Source organism: Cryptomeria japonica, chromosome 10, assembly GCF_030272615.1.
Source record: "Cryptomeria japonica chromosome 10, Sugi_1.0, whole genome shotgun sequence".
NCBI classification, from domain to species: Eukaryota; Viridiplantae; Streptophyta; class Pinopsida; order Cupressales; family Cupressaceae; genus Cryptomeria; species Cryptomeria japonica.
Window position 1 is genome coordinate 298,753,266 of NC_081414.1, and position 22,721 is coordinate 298,775,986.

General features: G+C 37.5%; 1 protein-coding gene across 1 annotated transcript in view; it reads right to left on the reverse strand.

Moving 5' to 3' along the window:
- Window positions 1-232: 232 nt before the first annotated feature.
- The window catches only part of LOC131040905 (probable methyltransferase TCM_000168), a 54,399-nt gene continuing 31,910 nt past the window's right edge, over window positions 233-22,721 (reverse strand). Inside the window, exon 4 of the mRNA XM_057973863.2 lies at window positions 233-432. Coding sequence (XP_057829846.2) covers window positions 403-432 — 30 coding nt within the window. The 3' untranslated portion in view covers window positions 233-402. The remainder of the gene's footprint in view (window positions 433-22,721) is intronic.

A 22,721-nucleotide genomic window follows, 5' to 3' on the forward strand; every position in this document is an offset into this window, starting at 1 on the left:
ACTTTCCCTTTTCAAAGAAATCATAGAGAGTGGACATTTTACTTCTCCTAACTGAACCTAAATAGATGACATTCTTCCATAACACTAAGGAAACTTATTCAACAAAGAAAAATAGAAATAACAAAAACCCTACAGGAGTCCTATTCTGAAATAAACTCTTTTATTACATAGCAACACAAAATTAGGGACACGATCCAATACATTAAATCTAGATTAATGATGCATAACCTCATCATCTTCCATGATGCCATAAATCCTTTATGATCTCAGATGAGACAAAGTCAACAAGGACTCAATGTGACTGCAACTCTCCTTCTATTCATTGATTGCTTCCATGTGAATTGACAGGGTCAGTCTCCTTTGACTATGTGTGGATCATAGATCTCTTAATTGTGGTTGTCTTTAGACATCCATTAAGCTACATGTTAGTCCCTTGCAACAAATAATAATCCACATAATCATTTGTAACATTCAACAATATATCAGTCATTAAAACACATAATGCATTCTATATAAACATGTCATTCATATATTATAACTAGATGGTAATGTGGTCTTAAAAATAATTAAAACGTATAAAATCCAACAATATACTCATAAGAGTTTGATAAAGTAGCAGGAAACTAATGAAACTAAGGCAATCCCAAGACTCATCACACCCTCCAACTTTGCCTTTTGCTTGACCTCAAGCAAACCATTTCCTAAGATTAAATCCTAAAATATCTAATCTATAATCTATAGTTTGAGTTACTTGTAAGAGACGATTTAAGTAGAAGCCATTATCATCTATAATCCTTTCCTAGTGGTCCCTTTCTCTTGTTGCGCTAATCATCTGGTGTCCTATCTAGTGTGGCACCGGGTAGAGGAGTGGGGTATGAAATTTGAGTGGTATCCAATCTCTCCTTGCATCTTCTGAGGCTTTCATGTATCTCTTAGCTCCCAGTTCCAAGGCAATAAATTTGTATAGGGCGTGTGGCTCTCTCTTTTTGAGTTTTTGGGGTAATTCCATCCATTTCTATCAAGACAATGCACCAAAGTATGTTCTTTCCCCGTTTCATGCATAAAATTCCTAAATCTATGGTAAAATTATCCTTTGCACTCATGGAGCTTTAGTACAACCTCTAACATATTAATCATTTTGAACCACTCCACTATAATCTTATTCAATTCATCACACTAAAATTTGATCTTCAATGGTTGTGATTTATATAATTCCTAATAGAGGATATAATGTTGGAAGAATGTGTTGTTGTGGTTGTCATTGATGTCAATCTTGTTGTTCCAGAGAGGTGTTGGTCCAGAAAAACTGTGGTGTAGAGATATCTTGATGTGTTGATGATGCAGTTGTTCTATTGGTTGTTTCAGAAGTGTTTGGGTTCGAAAAGTGATGTTGATGATTGTTTGATAATGTTATCTTCTTTGGTTATGTTTTTGGTATCATGGATGTGATAGTTTTATGGTCCAAAAATATCTTTGTGTTCTCCGGATGTTGTGACATTGTTCATAGTTGGTTATGATATTCTATGTTAGATCTGTCTTTGGGTCTAGCTATTATTTGTGGAAGGTGATTAGATGTGCTATGGGTCTCATCACAATGTCTGGAGATCTGGATTAGAGTTATTTCTATTGAAGAATATGTTTTGATTGTTAATTTCTTATATGGATGCGTAGCATGTTGGTATGTTGTTAGTTATGTTCCAATGATTGTGAATGATTTGATCTTTGGAAGATGTGTTTTGTTCCTCTTTCTCCTGGAGTGGATCAACATGTGTGTTTTTGGTTTGAAAGGTATATTTTGTTTTAGGTCGACTTGGTTTAAGATTCGATGATCTATCGTGTATATAAGGAATGAATGTGATTGAGTTAAGTATGTGATGAGGTATTGAGTATAGAGAGAGTGGGAATAACAATGTTGAGAATGCAAAAGAAAGTGTGCGAATTTCAGTGAAGAGTAGAGAAGAAGATTTGTCTTTGAATGATATGCAAGTTGTTTTGAGACTGTGGTAGAGGTATGAGATAGAGTATTGATGGTTGAGGTCTGCATTGTGTGTGTTGATGTTGGTCGCATGATGCAGAGTTCAAGGACAACTTCATGATCAGGAGATCCTTATTTTCAAATCATTTTTGTACCTTGCCTTGTTGCAGTTAGCTTTAGGTTTTGCAAGTCCTCTTTTTTATCTTGCCTTGTTGCATTTAACCTTGGTTTGCAAGTCTGAAGCAATACACTCTTTTCATTGTAATTTGATATACATAGTGGATATATTTTGTGGGTAGGTGCTCGCTATAGTTTTTCCTTGTTTGGGTTTTCCACATGGAAAATCTTGGTGTTGATGAGTTGTGTTTGTGTTTGTGTTGATGATTAATTGTTTATGTGCTGATTTAATTTTTGTTCAAGATTGATTCACCCCTCCCCTCTCAATCCTGCCTTGGTTTTAACAAGTGGTGTCAGAGTCTGGGTCATAGGTTCAAACCCCCTCACTTGAACTGGGGGAATTGTTTCAAGGTGTATGCACTTGGTCTTTTTGTATTGTGTAGCGCAATGCTTGGGTTTCTGACATGTCTTGACCGCCTCTTGTGGATTTTGTAAGTCTAGTGGTTGTATCAGGCATTAATAGGTTGATCTTTTGGTGCAACGACAACCATACTTCTAACATAGAATTCACCTTGTTCCTACTCATTCCTAAGATAGGATGTGAGTGATTTCAACTATAAATGACCCACATAGAATAAGGGGTTCCATGTAGTGTTATAGGGAATCGTTAGAATGTGAAGATAAAACTCATACACCTAGTCTTCTGTGTTTGAAGTGGATTTAACATATACAATAAAAAATTACCTTAGTGATAAAATAAAAATGGGCAAGTTACTCAACAATTGGCTAATTTGAAAACATAAGAATTTTTCCTGTGAATAAAATGCACACACTCTGGTAGGAGGATGAGGACTTCTAAGATGACTGGCTAGGTCAACCATCTATTCTAGATTAATAGTCAACTTCTTGACCTTTATGCTCTTCTCCTCTAATGTTGCTTCATACCCCATCCTGGAGTGTCTGTCATTCCTTTTCCCACCAAGTCTCAAATGTCATTCAAATTTTAAATGTAATCTCCATAAGGAAAAGCCAAGAGTAACTATGGTCAATGGTGTTGATGCATCCTTGTCTTTGATAGTAGGGCATCCTTTCTTTTGCAACTATAATAGCCAAATTGGCTAGATTTTTTCAGTTCACCCCTTTCTTGATGCTATAAGGTCAATTACCATTTCTACACCTTACCTTTTAACCCTTTCTCTCTTTCTTTGTATTCGACAAGTTACTGCTCCAAAAATTTTATCTTTTCTAAAGCCACTTGCAACTCCTTTTTCTCATCTCTCCTTTCTAGAGTATTTTCAAGAATAATAAATTTTTTAGGACCTACTTCAGTTCAATTGTCACCACTATATTCTTCAATAGGAGGAATGATTCCTTGTTCTTATGGTCTAGATGGCTTAGTTGGTATCTTGCTTGGATCAAAGAGGTCTTCATACTTAGGTTCCCCTTGTACTTCTTCTCTAACAATTTTCATTTTATGTGCCCCTACATCCTTATCCTCAATCTCCTATTTTGTAAACAAATTTTCCCTCTTAGAATCAATTTCCTCCGCATATACAATCTCTTGTATATGACTCCCTTGTTTAGATGAAGTTTTTTTAATTTTTAGAGAGGTGAATGGACCATCTTTCCAAGCTTTGTTTCCCCTGAGACCTTTTCTCTTTTGGTTTCTTCTTCTTAGATTATTTAATAGTTTTTGGGGTCTTATATTTTTCTTTACACTTATTCTTTTTTGATCCTCACATGGGCACTCTCCTAGATTCTTATATAACCCTCTACCTCTTTGTCATAGGTTTTTCACTTGTAGAATCAATCCTTAACTTCTTATGTTCCAAGGTTGAGGATGAGACAAACTCTTTTCTTTTCTTTTTAGAAGACCTAAGGCTACATTTTGATGATGAGGATAAAAATCTCTTAGGGGTTGTAGGTGTTTGTAGTAATGATAAGAGTGAGGTTGTTGGCTCATTGTCACTAGTATTCTCACGTTCCTATGTATTTTCCTTGGATTTCCTAGGGTTTATAACATGTGAAGAAGGAGATGCTACATTTCCCTCATTAACCCCCGAGGCTTCCCCTATGAAGGTTTCAATATGTTCTTCTTTCTCTCTCAACCCTTCCATACCTTCTACTTTATCCTCTCTCTATTATGAAACATTTCTCAAAAGCCTATTGTAAATATTATCCCAATTCTTAAATTCTCTCCAATCAATATTTGGAAATTGTAAAGACAAACTTATTTTAACAAACAAAACAACTAGATAGTGGTCAGACAAGGAGGAGGGTTTCCTCTTCTTTCTATATTCAACAATGATGGTTAACATATGATGGAAATAAAATTGCATGTTAACCAATCTATTATGATGAAAGAATGCTCAACAATTTGAAATGGATAGTAAAAAGTATAGAATTCTAGTCATCATAGGTGAAATGCCTAATGAATTGTGATGCTACCATCTGCTAGAGTAGAGGAAGATATGTTTATTGAGTGCCCTCATAGGTCAAGTCAAAATTCTTGTTAGGATAGGAAAATTATGCCCTCACCAATGCTACATCAGGTGATGTTGGGAAATCTTATATTATTCTTGGAAGGTTGGTAGCTTCTAAACTAACAACTTCAAACGCATCCACCCTGAGCCCCTTAACAATTGCTTCATTATTCTTGAAGGTGGAAATAAATTCCTCTATCATTTCATCATTATATGTAGTTAATAGAAGAAAATGGTGCACTCACCCTTCTCTCTCAAAGAATGGAAAAGTATTTGCATCTACGAGCAACTGATTGTGGTCTAAAGGTTCTCTCCTAATGGGGTCACCACCCATTCTACCTCTTCTCTTACTTCCTCTTGTCCTACTTTTGTTGTAATTTGAGTTATAATTCCTTCCATTTGTTGCTTGAAAGTTTTCAATTCCACTCATTTTTCCCAATATGGATGTCAAATTCACTTACTTCCACTCAAACATTTATCGGACCAGGTTTCCTCAATAATTCTTTCCATTCTACATTATGTGGGTGAGCTATATATTATTGTGACACCATGATTTGTATTTATATTTTAGCCAAAATTTTAAACTTGTCGGATATTACCAGACTTTACAAAATAAATCTAAATTTTGATAGTCAACACAAACATAACCAGTCATATCAACTACCCATGTAAGAGAAATAATGACAACTATACCCTTTCAATAGGAATGTAATGATGATGATGTCCCCAACTTATTTGTCAAAAAATTTAAACGAGGGAGGTAGGGTACGAATTAAAGGAAATAATCATTCTAATAGTATATACATTATTGTCATGTTGATACAAAAAAACATAAGCAAAAGGTTGGTACTAGAGAGCTTTGATGGTTTTTTGCATTGTTGTTTCTTTGTATTGTGTGTCTCTGTAATATTTTACCAAGATCAAGAGCTCAATGAAAAGTACAAAATAGAGAGACAAAATATTGATAGGAATAACTGTATTCTATCAAGAACAAATGCTAATCAATTGGATCATCAAAATTTAGCATACAATGTAGACAAGCCTGCTTATAAAGGCAAGGCTAAGAGACAAGAGAGCACACAATGATGACATGTGGCTCAATGAGATGCAAGGGTAGGTAGGGGTTGGTAGGAGAAATAGTAAAATATTCCACATGAGGTGGATCGCCCACCGAAGGTAGAATTATCACTCCACAATAAGTGGATATGATAAAGTAACAACAAGATCACACCATTAAAGGTGGAAATTATCCTACATAAACACTCCCAATGTAGCACATCTCCCTAAGTGTCTCATATGAAAACTACTATGATATGCATGTACCTAAGTAAACTTAAGTAATGTGTAATTATATCCAATATGAATAAATAATTACACCAACACCCCCCCGTAAGTGCAACTTAGGGAAATGTAGTTAAGTTTACAATGCGACTAAGTAATGCAAGATGGGTCTCGACTACTAGGCCATGTTAGGTACCCATGCACAAATACAAATGCACGCAAAAAAATGCAATCTCTCATAAAGCGGGGAAAGAGAGAAAACCTCGATGGGAAAAAAGCATCCCCCAAAAGAGAGATGAAAACTATATACAAAGGAACTCTCAAAGAAGTATGAGAAGGAAAAAACCTAATGTGAGGAAAAATTCCCCCCAATATGAGAGAAGAAGAGAGACCAAGTAGCCCCCCCTCAATGTAGAATCTGCACCAATGGTAGAAGCTCGATGCCGAATGAAGGAACTGCTTCACGAACGTCGAACAACATTCATCCCCTTAGGAAGAAACAAAACCAAAGGTGTATCCATGAAGTCTCCCCAATCATGAAGGGAAGATGTAGGAAAAAAATGCACGATGAATGGAATCTTTGAAAATTGCTCAAGAGTCCCCATGTCGATGCTGAAGGTTACCCCATCCAAAGTTAGTGAACTACTCCACACTACTGAAAAAGGCACTCCAAGATCTAGTGGAGATGAATGTAGAACAATATCCAAAGACTCACATGTCTCCTCTAAAGATAAAGAGACCCCCTCCAACTGCTGTACAAAAGAATCCACAATCATGTCAACCTCAAAAGAAGAATCATGTAGAGACTGCACAAGAGGGTTAGAGTATTCCCTCACAACAATCAAAGAATGATCATCTTTATCAAAGAGAAGATGAATAACATCAATGATGTCTCCCAAATCTGCAATGTAGGACTCCACAAACAAATATGCAATGTCTGTCAAGTAGTCATCCCAATCAACTGAAGCTGGAAGACAAGGAATATCCTGCTACATTGAATCACAAGAAGGCAAAACTATCGCACTAGCTGCATCATCAAGTGCAATAGGTGATGTGATATCAAGAGGAGGATATGAAATGCAAGGCTTAAGAACAGGGTCACATGTGAGAATCCCCAAGTTCAAGTACCCAAAGTTCTCCTCAAAATTTGAATCATCAATATAGGAAGAATCATCCTCATCAATAGGACCAAAATATGAAAAGGAATACAACCGAGATGCATGATCAACCACCCTAGTCACAATGATAGCTCTAGTCTCCAAGTCTCTAATGATAACTGAATCAAGTCTGAACTCCACAGTTTTCCTAGTTGCCCCATGTGTGATTTGGTAGATGGAAAGAAGATTGTTTGTCAAGTGGGGTAGACACAGCACATCATTAAAGGAGTTATCCCCAATGGCAATAGATCCTTTCCCAATTACATCCATGTATGTATGCTTGCCCATCAAAATATGTGGCATGGTGCAAGGCTCAAATGAAGAGAACATAGATTGCAACAATACCATATGATGAGAAGCCCCTGAATCTAGAAGCCATCTCCCTAAATCATGACTTGTAGTAGCACAAAGAGCTTGTCCCTTTCCTTTATCTATCCAAAAAGAGTGATCCTTTCCTTTATCCTTTTCCTTGGAAGAAGAAGTCGAAGTAGACATTCTAGAAGGTAAACTGATTTTGTTCTTCTCAAGAAGATGTTTCAATTCATCAATATCCTTCTTGTAACAATGATGTTCATCATGTCATGACTTCTTGCAATATGTACAAAAAAGATTGTCCCTAGATTTCCTCTTAGGTGAGGATGTAGAATCATCTTGTTGTGGAGAGGAGGATTGTGCTCCATCTTGTTTAGGCTTATGTTGCTTTTGGTTCTTGACTTTTCCTCGATTGCATTGATTCACTTTAATAGCTACCAATGCTTGTGACTTTGAAGATTTGAGAATCCCCATCTTGGTCAACTTAAATTGCTCAAGTATCAACAGCTCCATGAATGCATCAAATGAGGGAGAAGTGTATGAGGAACTTTGAGCTAACCTATGGGCGTGAAATCTAGATACAAAGGCTGCATACTCTGATGGAAGCTTGTCCAAAAAATTGTAAACCAATTGAGCATCCTTTTTGTCAATGCCACAATCCTTTAGCTTTGCTCTTAGCTCATTTGCTTTTGTGATATGATCTTGGATTGTATCAAAATCCTTGGGATCCAATGTTGTGAGTTTACTATCAAGCTTGTAGCCCTTAATCTCATCAACTTGACCATATAAGTTTTCATAAATATCCCAAGCCTCTTTAATTGTTGTACACTTCTCAATGTGAAAAATGAGGTCATCTAATACATACTTTCTAAGAGTTCCAAGTGCCATAGAGTTTTTAGTGAGTCATTCAACTTGAGAATCAGGATCAACCTTAGGATCGGGTGGTGTTGTTATTGTTTCATTTACATAATGAATGAGTCATTTTTCCATTAGTTTACTCCATGCCTTAATCTTCCATGATGCATAATTATAAGGAGTTAAAAGTGGAAATTTAGGAGAACCCATAGCACCAAAATGAAAAAACACAAGATAGAGAGAGGCACAATCATACAAGAGACCCCCCAAATTACTCAATCAAGAACCCCCCCCCAAAAAAAAAAATAATGATTTGGCACTTTATACTTAGTGTGTGTACAATGGGCCACTTGCAAAACAAGGCAAGGTGGACTTCTAATTTCAATTTCACAACTACCTCAAATAGGCTATAAGAGACTCCAAAAAATGCTGCAAGTGATCTAAATTGAGATCCAAGAAAAATACAAGTACCAAATAGGCCAAGAATGGCCAAATACTGAAAGTACAATTTCTACTCAAAATCACTGCAAACTAATGGAAAATTATGAAAGTAGACAAAAAATTATGCACTTAAAAAAAATGACACCTGAAAAGGAGGTCGTATGACCCCAAACAAAGCCTCTAAAGTTGCAAAATTTAGAATTAAACAGGTACAGTCATCAAAAAAACCTAATTGTGAAAAATATGTCCATCAAAATTAGAAAATTCCTCCACCATTGCGAAGAGCACAAAAAATTAGCCCAAATAAAAAAAATTGCACCAAAAAAGGAGCCAAAATGAGCAAGTTATGGCCCTTCGAAGTTTGATTGCAAAACTTAAAAGGCCATTGGAGAGGGGGTAATTTTTTTTCAAAATAATGCTGATGTAGGATGATGTCATCAATTCATGAGCATAAATTTGACGCTAGTTTGATCATCATCAGACCATCGCACCCTTATCTCAGATCATACGGATGATGATGCCAGTAGGTGATGTGGTTGTTTGGACAGTTGATTGTGTTGGCTAGCGTGTCAAGGTGACGTGGTTGTACGGATATTGATATCATCATTGACGTGGCATGCCAACTGGGTGTATGACAGAATGATGTGTATTGCCTATGTGTGTGAGTGACTTGGCAATCTATACCATCATGTGGCCGGTGGCCTCTTGCCACATGGCAGACGCTGAAATGACAAGCGACTTTCGGTGGGTGGTTATCGGGCGGCGAAAGGGAGGTGCCGATAGGTCGCTGTAAGCCGGAGCAACCAAAATCGGTGGTCGAAGAAGCTGGGAGCCGACAGCCAGATGGAGGTCCAGTTGCGTGTTGGAGAGAAGTCGTTGATCACCGACGGGAGGAGCAGAACATGGGTGGTAGGTTGGAAATAGGCGAGTAGTGGTGACCAGAGTCGAGAAGCAGTCCAACCGGGGAACTTAACACACAAGTGTCGGGAGATCAGGTGGTGTGTAGGCCGGGGAAGGACTCGGGAGCCGGAGAATGTAGAAAGTCAGGTGGTGGCACTGACAAGAATATCCAGTGGGTGTGGAAATGTGGGTGGGGTCCCCACAATAAATAAAATTCTGCAAAAAAATTAAACCGTTGTGGTACGAGCCGGGAGGGGGGTCTACGAAGCCCCCCGTATTTATGTTTTGATTTTCAAATAAAAAATTTTCAAATAACAATATGCAAAAAATTATTCAGCATACAAAGGTGAAGAATTTTCTTTTTTGGAGAATAATTTTTTTTTTGAAAATCCGTACGACTAGAGCCAAATAGGCGAAAAACATTTCCTCACCAAAGTAGGTCGAGTTTATACTCAATTCTCATGGAAATGGCCTCCCAGACTCAACCGTGAGGTCCAAATCGTTGTAGGACGCCTCCAAAATGAGTAGCTCCCTAGATCCGAAAATTGAAGCCTCCAAAATGTCTCCAAAAGACTGATCAATGAAGCCCTTTAGCTCTGTAACCATGTGAAATTTTGCCAAGATCAAGAGCTCAATGAAAAGTTAAAAATAGAGAGACAAAATATTGATAGGAATAAATTGTATTCTATCAAGAACAAATACTGATCAACTGGATCATCAAAAGTTAGCATACAATGTAGATGATCCTACTTATAAAGGCAAGACTAAGAGACAAGAGAGCACACATTGATGACATGTGGCTCAATGAGATGCAAGGGTAGGTAGGAGAAATAGTAAAATATTCCACGAGGTGGATCACCCACCGAAGGTGGAATTATCACTCCACAATAAGTGGATATGATAAAGTAACAACAAGATCACACCATTAAAGGTGAAAATTCTCTTACATACACACTCCCAATGTAGCACATCTCCCTAAGTGTCTCATATGAAAACTACTATGATATGCATGTACCTAAGTAAACTTAAGTAATGTGTAATTATATCCAACATGAATAAATAATTATACCAGCAGTCTCATTGTGGTTTGCCCACTGTCATAGGACATTTATTGCAAGATTTTTTAGCCTTTTAATGGCCTCAACCAACCTCAGCCTAGCTATTGATGTTAGTGTTGGGTTTTTATCATTCGGTGATCATGGCACCCCCAAACAAATGGCTCATGAAATTTGTTTCCAATTTTTTTAATGAGGTATGCCTTCTAGTACCCTAGATGTTGTTTTGCCTATTTAGGACTTTGATAATGCTTATCAGTGGCTTGAAAATTTTACTTCAATAAGTTATTTTGTGGGGAGGGTTCCACTTGAAAGCATGCTTTGTGACTGGATTGCCAAGGCTTGGGCTCCTCACGGGGTCAGGGTTGACGACATCTAGAATGTCACCAAAGGCTTTTTTCAGTTTCTCTTTGTCGATTCTACCCATGTGCATGATATTCTACGTCATGGGTCTTGGTTTTTTTAGTCCACTTTGTTTGTTTTTTAGCCTTGGTCGTGAGACTTTTCTATCTTTGATGACAAGAAGCTCAAAGTCCTAGTTTGGATTGAGTTTTGTGGTCTCCCTTTTCTTTGTTGGCCTTATTTGTTGACCATCACCCAAATTATTGGCAAGATGGTTTTCATGGAACCCGATCGTTTTTCCATACCCATCCAAAAAATTATGTGTTGAAGTGGATTTGTCTTAGGGCCTCTAGGAGGCTATAGATATTCAGATAGAAGGTCTATGTTACACTTAATGAGTAATTTATCTGAACTTTCCCAATAATTTCTTTCGGTGCCAATATTTAGAACATAAGATTAAGGAATGGCCTTTGGCTACCTCAAGAGCTAGAATTCCTCCCAAGGAGGTTTCTCCTCCTCATTCTTCTGAAGCTCCAAAAAATGAGGAGGGTTGGACTACAATTGTTTGCAAAGGAAAGGGTTCTTTAATTGCTTCTGAAAAGCTATCAAGCTCTATTGTTGTTCAAACACAACCCCAAGTTTCTTTATAGCTGCAATTGCAGCTGTAGGTGCAACCACAACTATCACAATTGTAGTAGCTAGTTTGAAACCCTGTTTTACAAGGGAATGATCTTGTAGGTTCACGTGGTGCCCGCTCTTCTTGGGTTCACACCCCCTTTCCTACTTCTCTTATTTCAACTCATAAATACTATCTGTGTCACTCTCGTAACCCTTTTGGGCATGTTGGGGATGGTGATGGAGCTCTTAAAAAGCACTGAGTGGTTCTGCACTTAGGTTTCCAGTTGGAAGAGATTTTAAAAAATAGTATCTCCTCTCTTGAGGATGAGGATAACATGAATGATTTTCAATCATGAATTTCATGTCTTGGAATATTTGAGGTTTCACTGACCTTTCTAGTAAGTATTCCATTTGGGATAAACATCTAATATATCTTGGCATTGATGTTTTTTGTGTTCAAGGGATTAAAATTGTTGCTTTCATGATTAGTATTGCATGCCATGTTATTTGGCGAGATGGCATAGTTTTTGCTTCAGAATATGAAGTTGTTCAAGGAGGTGTCATCACCCTTCTCTCACTATGCTGGCAATCCTCTATTGTGAATCATGGAGTGGACCCCACTCAAAGATTGGTCTGGATCCTCATGTCAGTCAACAATCATTCCTTTGGGATCATTAATCTTTATGCTCCTAATGATGCTATGGAGAGATCTCACCTTTGGCAATGGATTGTGGATTCATTTCCACCCACTACTTTGGTTTTGTGTGGTGACTTTAATATGGTTGAGGTGGCCTCTGATGTGGAAGGTGTTTTGCCTTTTCGATAGATATCTAAGGAGAGAGAAGTCTAGTTCTACATGCATAATAAATTAGGTCTTTTCGATTCCAATACCAATCACCACCATCCCTAGGGTGCGTGACATACTTAGAGTAGTATTGGGATTGGTGACCTCCCGAGAGGGGCCAATGCTTCACCCTTGTAAGTATCACCTAGATAAAATGAGTGTTAAGTGTATCGTTCATTCTCGTGAGAGATGGGTTCTTGTGAACCACTACCCATGAATCATGGGTCAATGAGTTTGACTCAAAAACTACACAGTTGAATCCTAATAGCAATATCATAATTTGACTTGTTGTAGAAAATATCTCCTACTTATCACTTGATGAGATTAAGGGGCTCTATCATGGATGGTTCATAAGGAACAACACTTGTTGAAGGTTTTGCAAATGGAGTTGCAAGATGAGTGGGCTTAACCTTGGAGGAAACTCCACGGTTAAGCGTGCTCAAGTTGGAGTAGTACTGGGATGGGTGGCCTCTCATGAAGGACCAATGATTCACCCTTGTGAGCATCACCTAGATGCGACGAGTGTTAAGTGTATCATTCATTCTCATGAGAGATGGATTCTTGTGAACCACTACTCATGAATCATGGGTCAATGAGTTTGACTAAAAAACTATACAGTTGAATCTTGATAGCAATATCATAATTTGACTACTTGTGAAAAATATCTCCTATTGATATACGATGCTTTAAAATGCACCGAGTTATTTATAAAAGAAACTATTCTAAGTTTCTATTTAAAATAAATTGCATGCATAGTTATAATGGTAGCACATAGGCATAAGTTTGACTCTAAATATAGTTGAAAATAACTAGATTTATTAGAGGTCATATTCTTTGGTGTGCTAGCTTGAAGCTATTATGTGATTTTAAAATGCACTGGTGGTTGTCTTTGAATTTTCACCATCCTAAGTATTAATTTAGACAAAAATTGAAAGATGTAAATGACCATGACCCAATTTTAGATGGGAAATGACTCAAGAAAAGTGAATTTGGTATTGAAAAGGTAGACAATATCACATTACATCATTGATTCTATTTATGACACAAAATTGTATTTGTAATTTAAATAGGGTGGAAAAATAGATCAACTATAAGGTTGGCCTATCCACATGAGATTAATCACGTAGAAGGATGTGAAAAGAGGGGTATGATCATCATGTGGGCTGAAACAGTTTAAATTATGTATTATAGTAATAAAATTATTATTGACAACCAATACAAGTACAATATAATTGGAGAAAGTGAAAAATTATATTTTTGAATTTGCCTTTTGTTAGAATCCCCTCAATTTTTCATTAAAATTTCAAGCTTGCGGGTTGCCTTATGGTGTTTCTTTTCTTTTCGGTCTTTGTATTTCCTCACTTTGAACCTATGTCATTGAACCTTTAAGCAGTTCAAAAGGTTCGAGGTTCAAAGCACGTTTTGGGTAATGTCTTTAACGACCTTTATCTTCACTAAAGCAAGCGTGTTGCCATTATGTGTTTTGAACTTTGAACCTATGAACCTTTTCTTTTTTGGTTCAAGGTTCAAAAGGTCCTTTTGCGTGAGTCGCGACTATGTGATGTTATTTAATGAGCAAGTGTAAATGTGTTTAAGTCGGTATTGAACTTGAACCTTGAACCAATTGTCTTTTTGGTTCAACGGTTCAAGGTTCAAAGTCCTTTGCTTGTTAGTCATCGTTATTGCTCATTCCCGGTATTGTTTTGAGCCGCTAGTTCACTATTGTTCTAACTAAATGAACTTGAACCATTGAACTCCTCCTTACCGCTCTGCCTCCAGTGTTAGCACAATTCTTAGAATCATCTTAGAGTGAACTTTTTGAACCTTGAACCATCTCACAAGGAATATTCTCGGCATCTAACAGTTTAAAATTCTAAATTTGGAAAGTAATCATGAGGACATCACCTATGTGTGCGGAAGTGATGGGCAATTAAGAAAGTATCAGGTTTTCAGTCATATCATTGTTACTTGACACATTTGAATGAATCATTATGAAGTGTGTGTATTTTTTCTCGGTTTTTTCCCATCTGTTCAAAAAGGATATATGAATTCATCTCCATAATTTGTAAGGGTTGTAGCTGCTGTAATTGAGCAAATTGGAGACGCCGAAGGTAAATTCAGCTCTACTTTCCTGAGAGGGTTTCATAGATTCATGGTGGTAACAAGTGAGTTCAGACGATTCCCCTATGTTGTATTTATTTAGTTCTGAAGATTTATCAGTGTAGGAAGAAAATCTTTGGTTTATTGGAGTAGAATTCTACCCTATTTTAGAATTGCTTAATTAAAGTATAGGTAGGCATTATGAGGCCAATACTGTCGAAACTAGGTCAGACATCATGTCTAGTGAGCATATTGCCAGAGTTAGATGATACTTCTTTAGCTCATGCCGACCTAGGGGATATCTTAGAAAGAACCAAGAACCCTGAAGCTGGTTCAATAATGGAGAAAATAGTGAGAAGTGGTCTCGTTGAAGCCGTTGCATTTCTGCTTGACGCCCCATGCACATATTTGGTAATAGCATGCATGAATAGGTATGATTTCGCAAACAGATGTATAAGAACCAGTAGCGGAGAGTTGTTAGTTGGTATCAACAGGGAAATAGTAATGGTGACGATGGGAATCCTGCATAAGGAGTCATATGAGGATTGGTCAATTGGGACCTCATACGCTTTCTTCTTTGAGAAGAAAAGTAAATATAGAAGCATAATTGCAAGAAACTGGCTCCTCAAAGTTTAAGAGGGAGGGTCGCGGCTGTTGAAGCCCATTACCAGGGAGCACTTCATCACAAAAGTGTGAGACATTGTTATACTATTGAATAGGATAATTCACACTCATTTTATTGGGAGGACTGGATGCATTTTTATATCCAGGTGCTTCTATCAGGTGATAGATATCTTGACTGGGCGTAGGTAATTGCAAAGAGACTCCATGAAGGTTTAAGTAATTTTGTGGGCATGTCTAGTTTTTATATGTCCTCTTATCGTTTCTACATATTAGCTTGTACCAGAGATTGGCATGGCTTGCTCAATGAACCATGGGTGGATGGTATGAAAGTCTATGATTACTATCCTTTATTGCAGCAACAGAAATATGTGGAACATATTGTTAGATGGAATGGTGTCTTTGCAGGAAGACTTGCTTTTGAACAACAGGGTGATGTGAACAAGAGGATGTCGGTTGAAGCAATGAAGTTGATAAGTATATATGGCAGCTTCTTCATTCAATTTCCCAGGTTTACCTATCTTTGGGTAGGTGGTTTTGAAGGTGAACCATTCAGGCTACCTGGGTACGCCTTTGATAGCCTTGTACTCATTGAAGTGTCTAGGCAACTAGCTCATATTGATAAAAGGTTAGGGGTAAAAGGCGAATTTGGAGTTGTCTTTCCCATTGAACTTGGATACTACAGTTGTAAGTCTGTGTTTGATGCTTTAAATTTGGAATTGGAATTTAAGAAGTGTAAAGCGGAAAAATCGAACCCTAGTCGTTCTCCCCTCCCCAACTCCAAGGAGAGAGAAGGGAGAGTCACTAGGGTTGATGGTTTTCACTTAGGAGAGACTTTACATTCAAAAGAGGGGTTGAAACCCACAAGATCCAATCCCATGCAATGCAAGATTGGATTCTATATGAGTTTCAAGGGTTGTGATAGCAAGGATACCCTCTTTTGTAAAGAATGTAGATAGAATGATTAAGCTAGGAATGCATAGAAAGTGAGAAAGATTCGCTTATAAACTGAGTTAGGGATATAGGATGAAGCTGCGGACCTGGAATTAGCAGTAAAATGTCGAGACGACACTGTCCTACAAATTTGAGCAAAAGTTGACGGGACGATGGCGCCCGGCGTGCACACGGTCCTCCGAAAAATCCGCGAAACGAAGGGGGATCTGTTCGTCTCTGCACAAGGATTCCAGATCTTCAATTTCAGCCGCGTACCTGCAACCTACACACAGAAAAGTGAAGACGATTGGGGGGTTAGGGATTAGGGGTTTGTCCTTAGGTCAAACCCCGGTTTTGGAATTAACCAAGAAATGAGAAATGCTGTAAATGTAAATGACTGTAATGTAAAACAAGTACTAGTACCTTGTTGTAAGGATGTTTGTATCCTTATATGCGAAGGTATAGATGTTGTTGTTTGTTGTATGTTGTATGTTGTATGTTGTAGCATGTGATCTCCTCTTCAATGGTTGAATCCTTGTCTTGAATGCAACACCTAGCCTTGAATGGAGACTTAGAATGATCAATTGCTTGAAGGAATGTTTGAATGCTTGAATGCTTGAATGCTTGAATGTTTTGAGTATCGTTTCCACATCTTGTACACATATGTCCTCCTTCCCCAAATGGGAGAGGAAATGTAGTTTTTATACTTGCCAATTAGGGTTAAAAGACTGATTTTCCCGACCTTAGGCCGACCAAGAAATGTTATTTTCCAAATTGCAAACAAAAAAAGGCCCGAAGTCCCAAAGGAGACCGGGCCCAAAATAGGGCCAGCGACCAGGGCGGGACCAGGGCGCTGGGCGCTTTGGTCCCACCTCCCGGGACAGCAGGGTGCAAGGAGAATCAGACAGGGTGCTGGAAAAATGCAGTTTTTGATGTCATGAACAAGTTTCGGGGTCTCCATTCAGGTTCAATGTTGCGTCGCCATCGTGAAGACCCAAATGCAGTCGAAATTGCAAGTGTCACAATTTTAGGATGCTACATTTAGCCCCCACTTTAGCGGGAGTATAAGCGTAAGTTCATACTTCTGGTAAAGTACAAGGAAACAATATTGAAAGACTTTCACCACGTCAAGGAGGCAAGATACACCAAGCCCCCAGTGGACTAAGGATCTTATGACTTCGATTGACAAAGTAAAAGGGAAGATCACGAGGGAGAACCATGACTGTCAGTAGTAAGGTTCCCTCACTATGAGTCATGTAAGAAAGATATCAAAAATCTTCAAGGCAAAATTAAATTTGTCAAGAAATTTTCAAGTATCTTGAAAAGATATGGACGAGATGTATGCCCCCCTACGTTAAAGCGATCGCACACGCCTTACCGGGGGTGATTGCTTTAAGGTAGTGATACATATAAGAAATGAGAAAGGAAAGGAGCATGTTATCGCAAGGATTTAGCCCCCAAGTGTGAGATAAGCCCAAGGATAATAGACACAAAACACAAAGCACAAGGTGACTTCGCTTTCCTCGGGGTCAATATGCTGTATGATTATTCATGTATATCATATGTATGTATGCATAATTGTTCTTCATTCCCCAATCAAGGAAGGTCACCTAGAAGAAGGGAACACATGTGTCTTTTGAGTCAACATGAGAGAGACCAAAAGAGATCTCAATGCTTTGCATCGTCCTCAAGTAGACAACACTAAGGACAACAAATAGAAGAATGAGAGTAACATATAGAAGAAGTAACAAAAGAGAGGAGGAGAGAATCTGCTATGCTAATGAAACTAGTCTAGCACGTCATCTACCCCCCGATCTTGCTGATCAATGTTTCGGGAAGGCAGGGAACATGCTAGAGGAGGAACATTCAACACAGCAGATGGAGCTATCACAAGATCCAAACAAGGGCTATGTTCATGTTCCAAGCCACGTTGTTCTTGTCTAGGAGCTAGGATAAGTGCTTTAGAAAATTCATTAGATAAATGGTTATCAACATCAACAAGTTCGTATTCACTATCAGAAGCAAGAGAAGTAACATTTTCATCTATATCATCATCAAGATTTATAAAAATAGGGTCTTTAACTCGCACAGGATCAAGACCATCATGCATCTTATGTTTAGGAGATTTTGGCTCAATTTCCGGCTGAGGAGAAAATGGAATAATGCTTGTTGAAGGTGTTTTTGGGGATTGCAAAGTTTGAGCTCTAAGACGACGCTTTCGCCGGGGTTCACGTGCAGAACGATTTCGTCTAGTCTTAGTAGGAAGTTGAGAAGATTGAGGAGGAGGAATGTTCTCATCCTTATCACTTGGGTGTTTAGGTTGTGGTCTTTTAGGTTGAACAATAGGAGAAGAGGAAGGTCTCTTCTCTCCATAAGAGGAAGGAGGAGGAACTGCTCCATATAAGGGAGGAATATTTGGTTTTGGAAGGAGACCAAGTCCATCATGACGAGGAGGGATAGGTCTACTTTTGGGAAGTTTATTAGATATAGGCATAGTCACATCCATAGGAATGGGTGAGGAATCTTCTTGAGGAAAGACATTAGTTTTATCTTTCAAAGGAAGAACTTCCTTCTCAAGAATGATAGGAATATCAAGTTTGGGTGTTCTAGGTTCACTTAGAGAAAGGATCATATCTTTTTTCCACTTTTGATAAGATTTGAAAAGATGATCACTTCGCGGAGGAAGAGATTGGAATTGTTTAGGCCAAAAGTAATCAAGAGGAACACTAGAAGTTCTTTCAGCTGGTTTAAAGAGACTATGATTGACAGTAACAACTTCACCATTATGGGGAAATTTCAAACACTTATGAATAGGAGAAGCAATAGCTTTCATGGAAGATAGCCAAGGATAGCCAAGCTTCACACGAAATTGTTCAGATGATGGAATAATAGCAAAGTTCACATCAAGGGATTTGTTATGAACTTCAATAGGTAATGTAATAGAACCAATTGCAGGAGAAGAAAATGCATCAAATAATTTCACAACCACATCTGTTTCATCATAGATTACTTGATTCAATTGCAAAGTAAAAAGAAATTCTTAGGTAATGATATTAACCATACAAGAAGGATCAATAAGCACTCCACGGCAAGGTTTATTTTTGACTTTTGCAACTATATATAAAGGACCATCAGGTGCCCTGATAGTTTCACTAGAATCAAAGGTGATGGAAAGTTCTTTAGGGATTTTCTGCTGCTCTACAAAGTTAATCACATTCGGAGTCATGGACACAAGATCATCAGGTGAGACAAAGGAATCAGTAGTATCAATCGCATTAGAGGTATGAGAAGGCAATGGATCAGTGAAAATCTGAAGATTTTGGTTAGGAGGGGCTACAGATGTGTTGCCTTTATCATTCACTCCAGAAACAGAGATAGTATTATTATCAATCAAATCTTGAATTTTCCCCTTTAAAGCAAAACATTTTTCAGTATTATGCCTAGGTTGACGATGAAATTGACAAAAAGATTTGTTATCGAAATAAGGTGAATTTATCTTTGCAGGATCAATTTGCCTTATAGGAGGAAGAGTAAGCACATTTTGTTCCAATAACTTATTCATAATACTATGCAATGATTCATTCAAAGGAGTAAACTTTCTTTCTTTCTTGAAAAACTTAGAAATAGGAGACACACCTGATGTTGCATTCACATTGTTGTTGATGATGTTTTCATTGAATTTAATGGACTCTCTGTTCGGTTTAAACTTCCCAAATGGTTGTTGACTACTATCACCCTTATCACTCGGAGCCATAGGATGTGATTGTTCCATTTGACTCACAGTCAGTTGATAATTGTGAAGAGTTGCGCACAACTGTTGGAAAGAAGTAAACTCAGAAAACAGGAGTTTGTCTCGAATATCTTTTTGTAAATTAGAAATAAAGATTCTTTGAATATCATTGTCAGGCACTGGAAAAGAAATCTGAGCATACAAATGTTTATATCTACCAATGAAATCAGTCACTTTTTCTTTAACACCTTGTTTACAATGCATTAAATCAATCAAAGTAACTTTAGGACTTATATTGTTTTGAAATTGTTGAATGAAAGCATTTGCAAGTTGTTCAAAAGAAGTAATAGAATAGGAAGGCAACGAGCAATACCATTGTAGGGCTTTGTCTCTTAATGTTCTAGTAAACAGTTTTGCAAGCAACCTTTGGTCATAAGCAAAATCAGTACATATTGTTTGAAAGGTCTTAACATGTGTTAGAGGATCACCCTTACCATTATAAAGTTCCAAGTGCGGAATTTCAACATGTTTAGGGGGAATAGCTCGAACAATGTCAAGAGAAAGTGGGCTCACAACATCAAATGTGGGCACACTAAACTTAGATTGATTCATAGAGGCAATTTGTTGCTGTAAAGAAGAGACAGTTTGTGCAAGATTGTTAATGGTCGCTTCAGTCGAAGAGTTCATATTAGATGTGTTAGATTGTGATGGAGGTGTTATGTTATTGAAAGAAGGTAGAGAGTAAGGTGGTGGGACACTATGATAGTTAGTCATAGGAGATGATTGGACAGGAGGAACACTACAAGGAGGAATGGAATGGTTAAATGAATTGCCCCCTTGCGTCATGTTCATTTGTGGTGATATAATAGGAACACTCATTGAAGGAATGAATGAAGAAGTCGGATTGAATGAAGGAAGAGGGTTAATTGAAGAAGAGGGATTGCCCCCATGACTAGTTATCATAGGAGGAATGTCTTGTATTGAAGTAGTCATTATGTTTGATGTAAAAGTAGGTATACTAGCAATAGAAGTCATCAAAGGAATAGAATGATTGTCTTGAGTAGGAGGTTGTGTATAACCCAAAGTTTCAGCACAACTCTTCATAGGCATCACATTTGAATCCACAATGTGTGCAATACCACGCAAAATATCAATTCCATTCTTATCACTTTGAAGCATACGTTTTAGACCCTCAATTAAAGGAAGAGCTTGACTATCAGGGTATTCTTGAGACATCCATTGTCGAAAATCATCAAATTGGTTATCCAATTTTGAAAGTTGTTCTACAGAAACCTCATGGAGAGCTTCTTCATCATTAAGAGGATTAGAGGAATTACCCATGTCCTCATTAAAAAGGCCATTCAAATTAGGTTCCATCTCCTCAGTAATTAAACCTTGGAAAGACTTAATTCTAAGGCTTCGTCTAACGGGAATAGTGTAAGTAGGACTTATTGTTGTAAAACTCATGCACTAAAGAAAGAGAGAAGATTTTGAATTTTAGAGGTAGCAAATTTTAGTAAAACCAGCCAATCTTCTAGATTTAAGCTGTTAAATACAATCAGGACAATCTCCCAAAATTTCGGAAAAAATGTCCGAGACCGTGGCGCTCGGGGTGCACACGGTCCTCGCAACTTTTTTCGAAATTTGCAGGGATGAAAGTTATGATGATTTTACAGCTAACCTGAAAAAATTGAGTGATTTTACGATCTGTAGATAGGCCAAATTAAAGTTACAATCTCAAAATTGAACCCTACCAAGATTGTCGAAAAAATGCAAAATTTGAATTTTGAAAAAGAGAGGGAAATTGAAATTTTGAATTTTATGATTTTAGAGGGAATACCAAAAGCAATGCAAGTTTTGAAATTTGAAAGTTGACTCAATTTCACGCAAAATTCAATTTTGAAAGTGGAAATCAAAGTTGTTGTAATTAAGCACTTAATTTCAAAAGTCACAAATTGCAAAAATTTGAATAAATCACTGAAATTTCGAATGAATGATAACACACTTTTCAGATTTAGGACTATAAGAAACACAATTTTGACACAAATTTCAATTTCAACAATTTTTTGAATGATTAGAAGCCTCAATCCAAGCAATCGCTAGACCAACTTTGACCGTAATTTTGAAAGTGTTAAAATTGATAAAATCAGCCAAAATTCTGGATTTTAGCAGAAAAATACAGTAAGATCTAGCTCCCGAAATTTCGGAAAAAATGTCGGGGACGATGACGCTCGGAGTGCACACGATCCTCGCAACTTTTTTCCAAATTTTCAGGGATGAAAGATATTGTGATTTTATTGCGGAATCCAAAGTTACAGTCGATTTGGAGATGTTTTGATCAGTGAAATTGTCGGACAAAGGTTGAATCAAGAGGGTTTCAAAAATTAGGGTTTTGACACTTAACCACTTAATTTTCAAAATTAAAGCACAAATATGAATTGATAATTTGTAATAGAAGGGCAGATCTGAAACAAGCATTAACAATTAAACATTTCACAAGCTCAATTACTTAAAAAGAAAATTTAGGGTTTTTATGCAATTAACCTCTAAAATTTTGCAAAAGATCAAACATGGAAATGTAATCAAGGAATCCAATTTTTAGATCTAACTATGAATAATCAGAAATGATGTTCACGTCGGGTTCACCAAAATGTAAAGCGGAAAAATCGAACCCTAGTCGTTCTCCCCTCCCCAACTCCAAGGAGAGAGAAGGGAGAGTCACTAGGGTTGATGGTTTTCACTTAGGAGAGACTTTACATTCAAAAGAGGGGTTGAAACCCACAAGATCCAATCCCATGCAATGCAAGATTGGATTCTATATGAGTTTCAAGGGTTGTGATAGCAAGGATACCCTCTTTTGTAAAGAATGTAGATAGAATGATTAAGCTAGGAATGCATAGAAAGTGAGAAAGATTCGCTTATAAACTGAGTTAGGGATATAGGATGAAGCTGCGGAC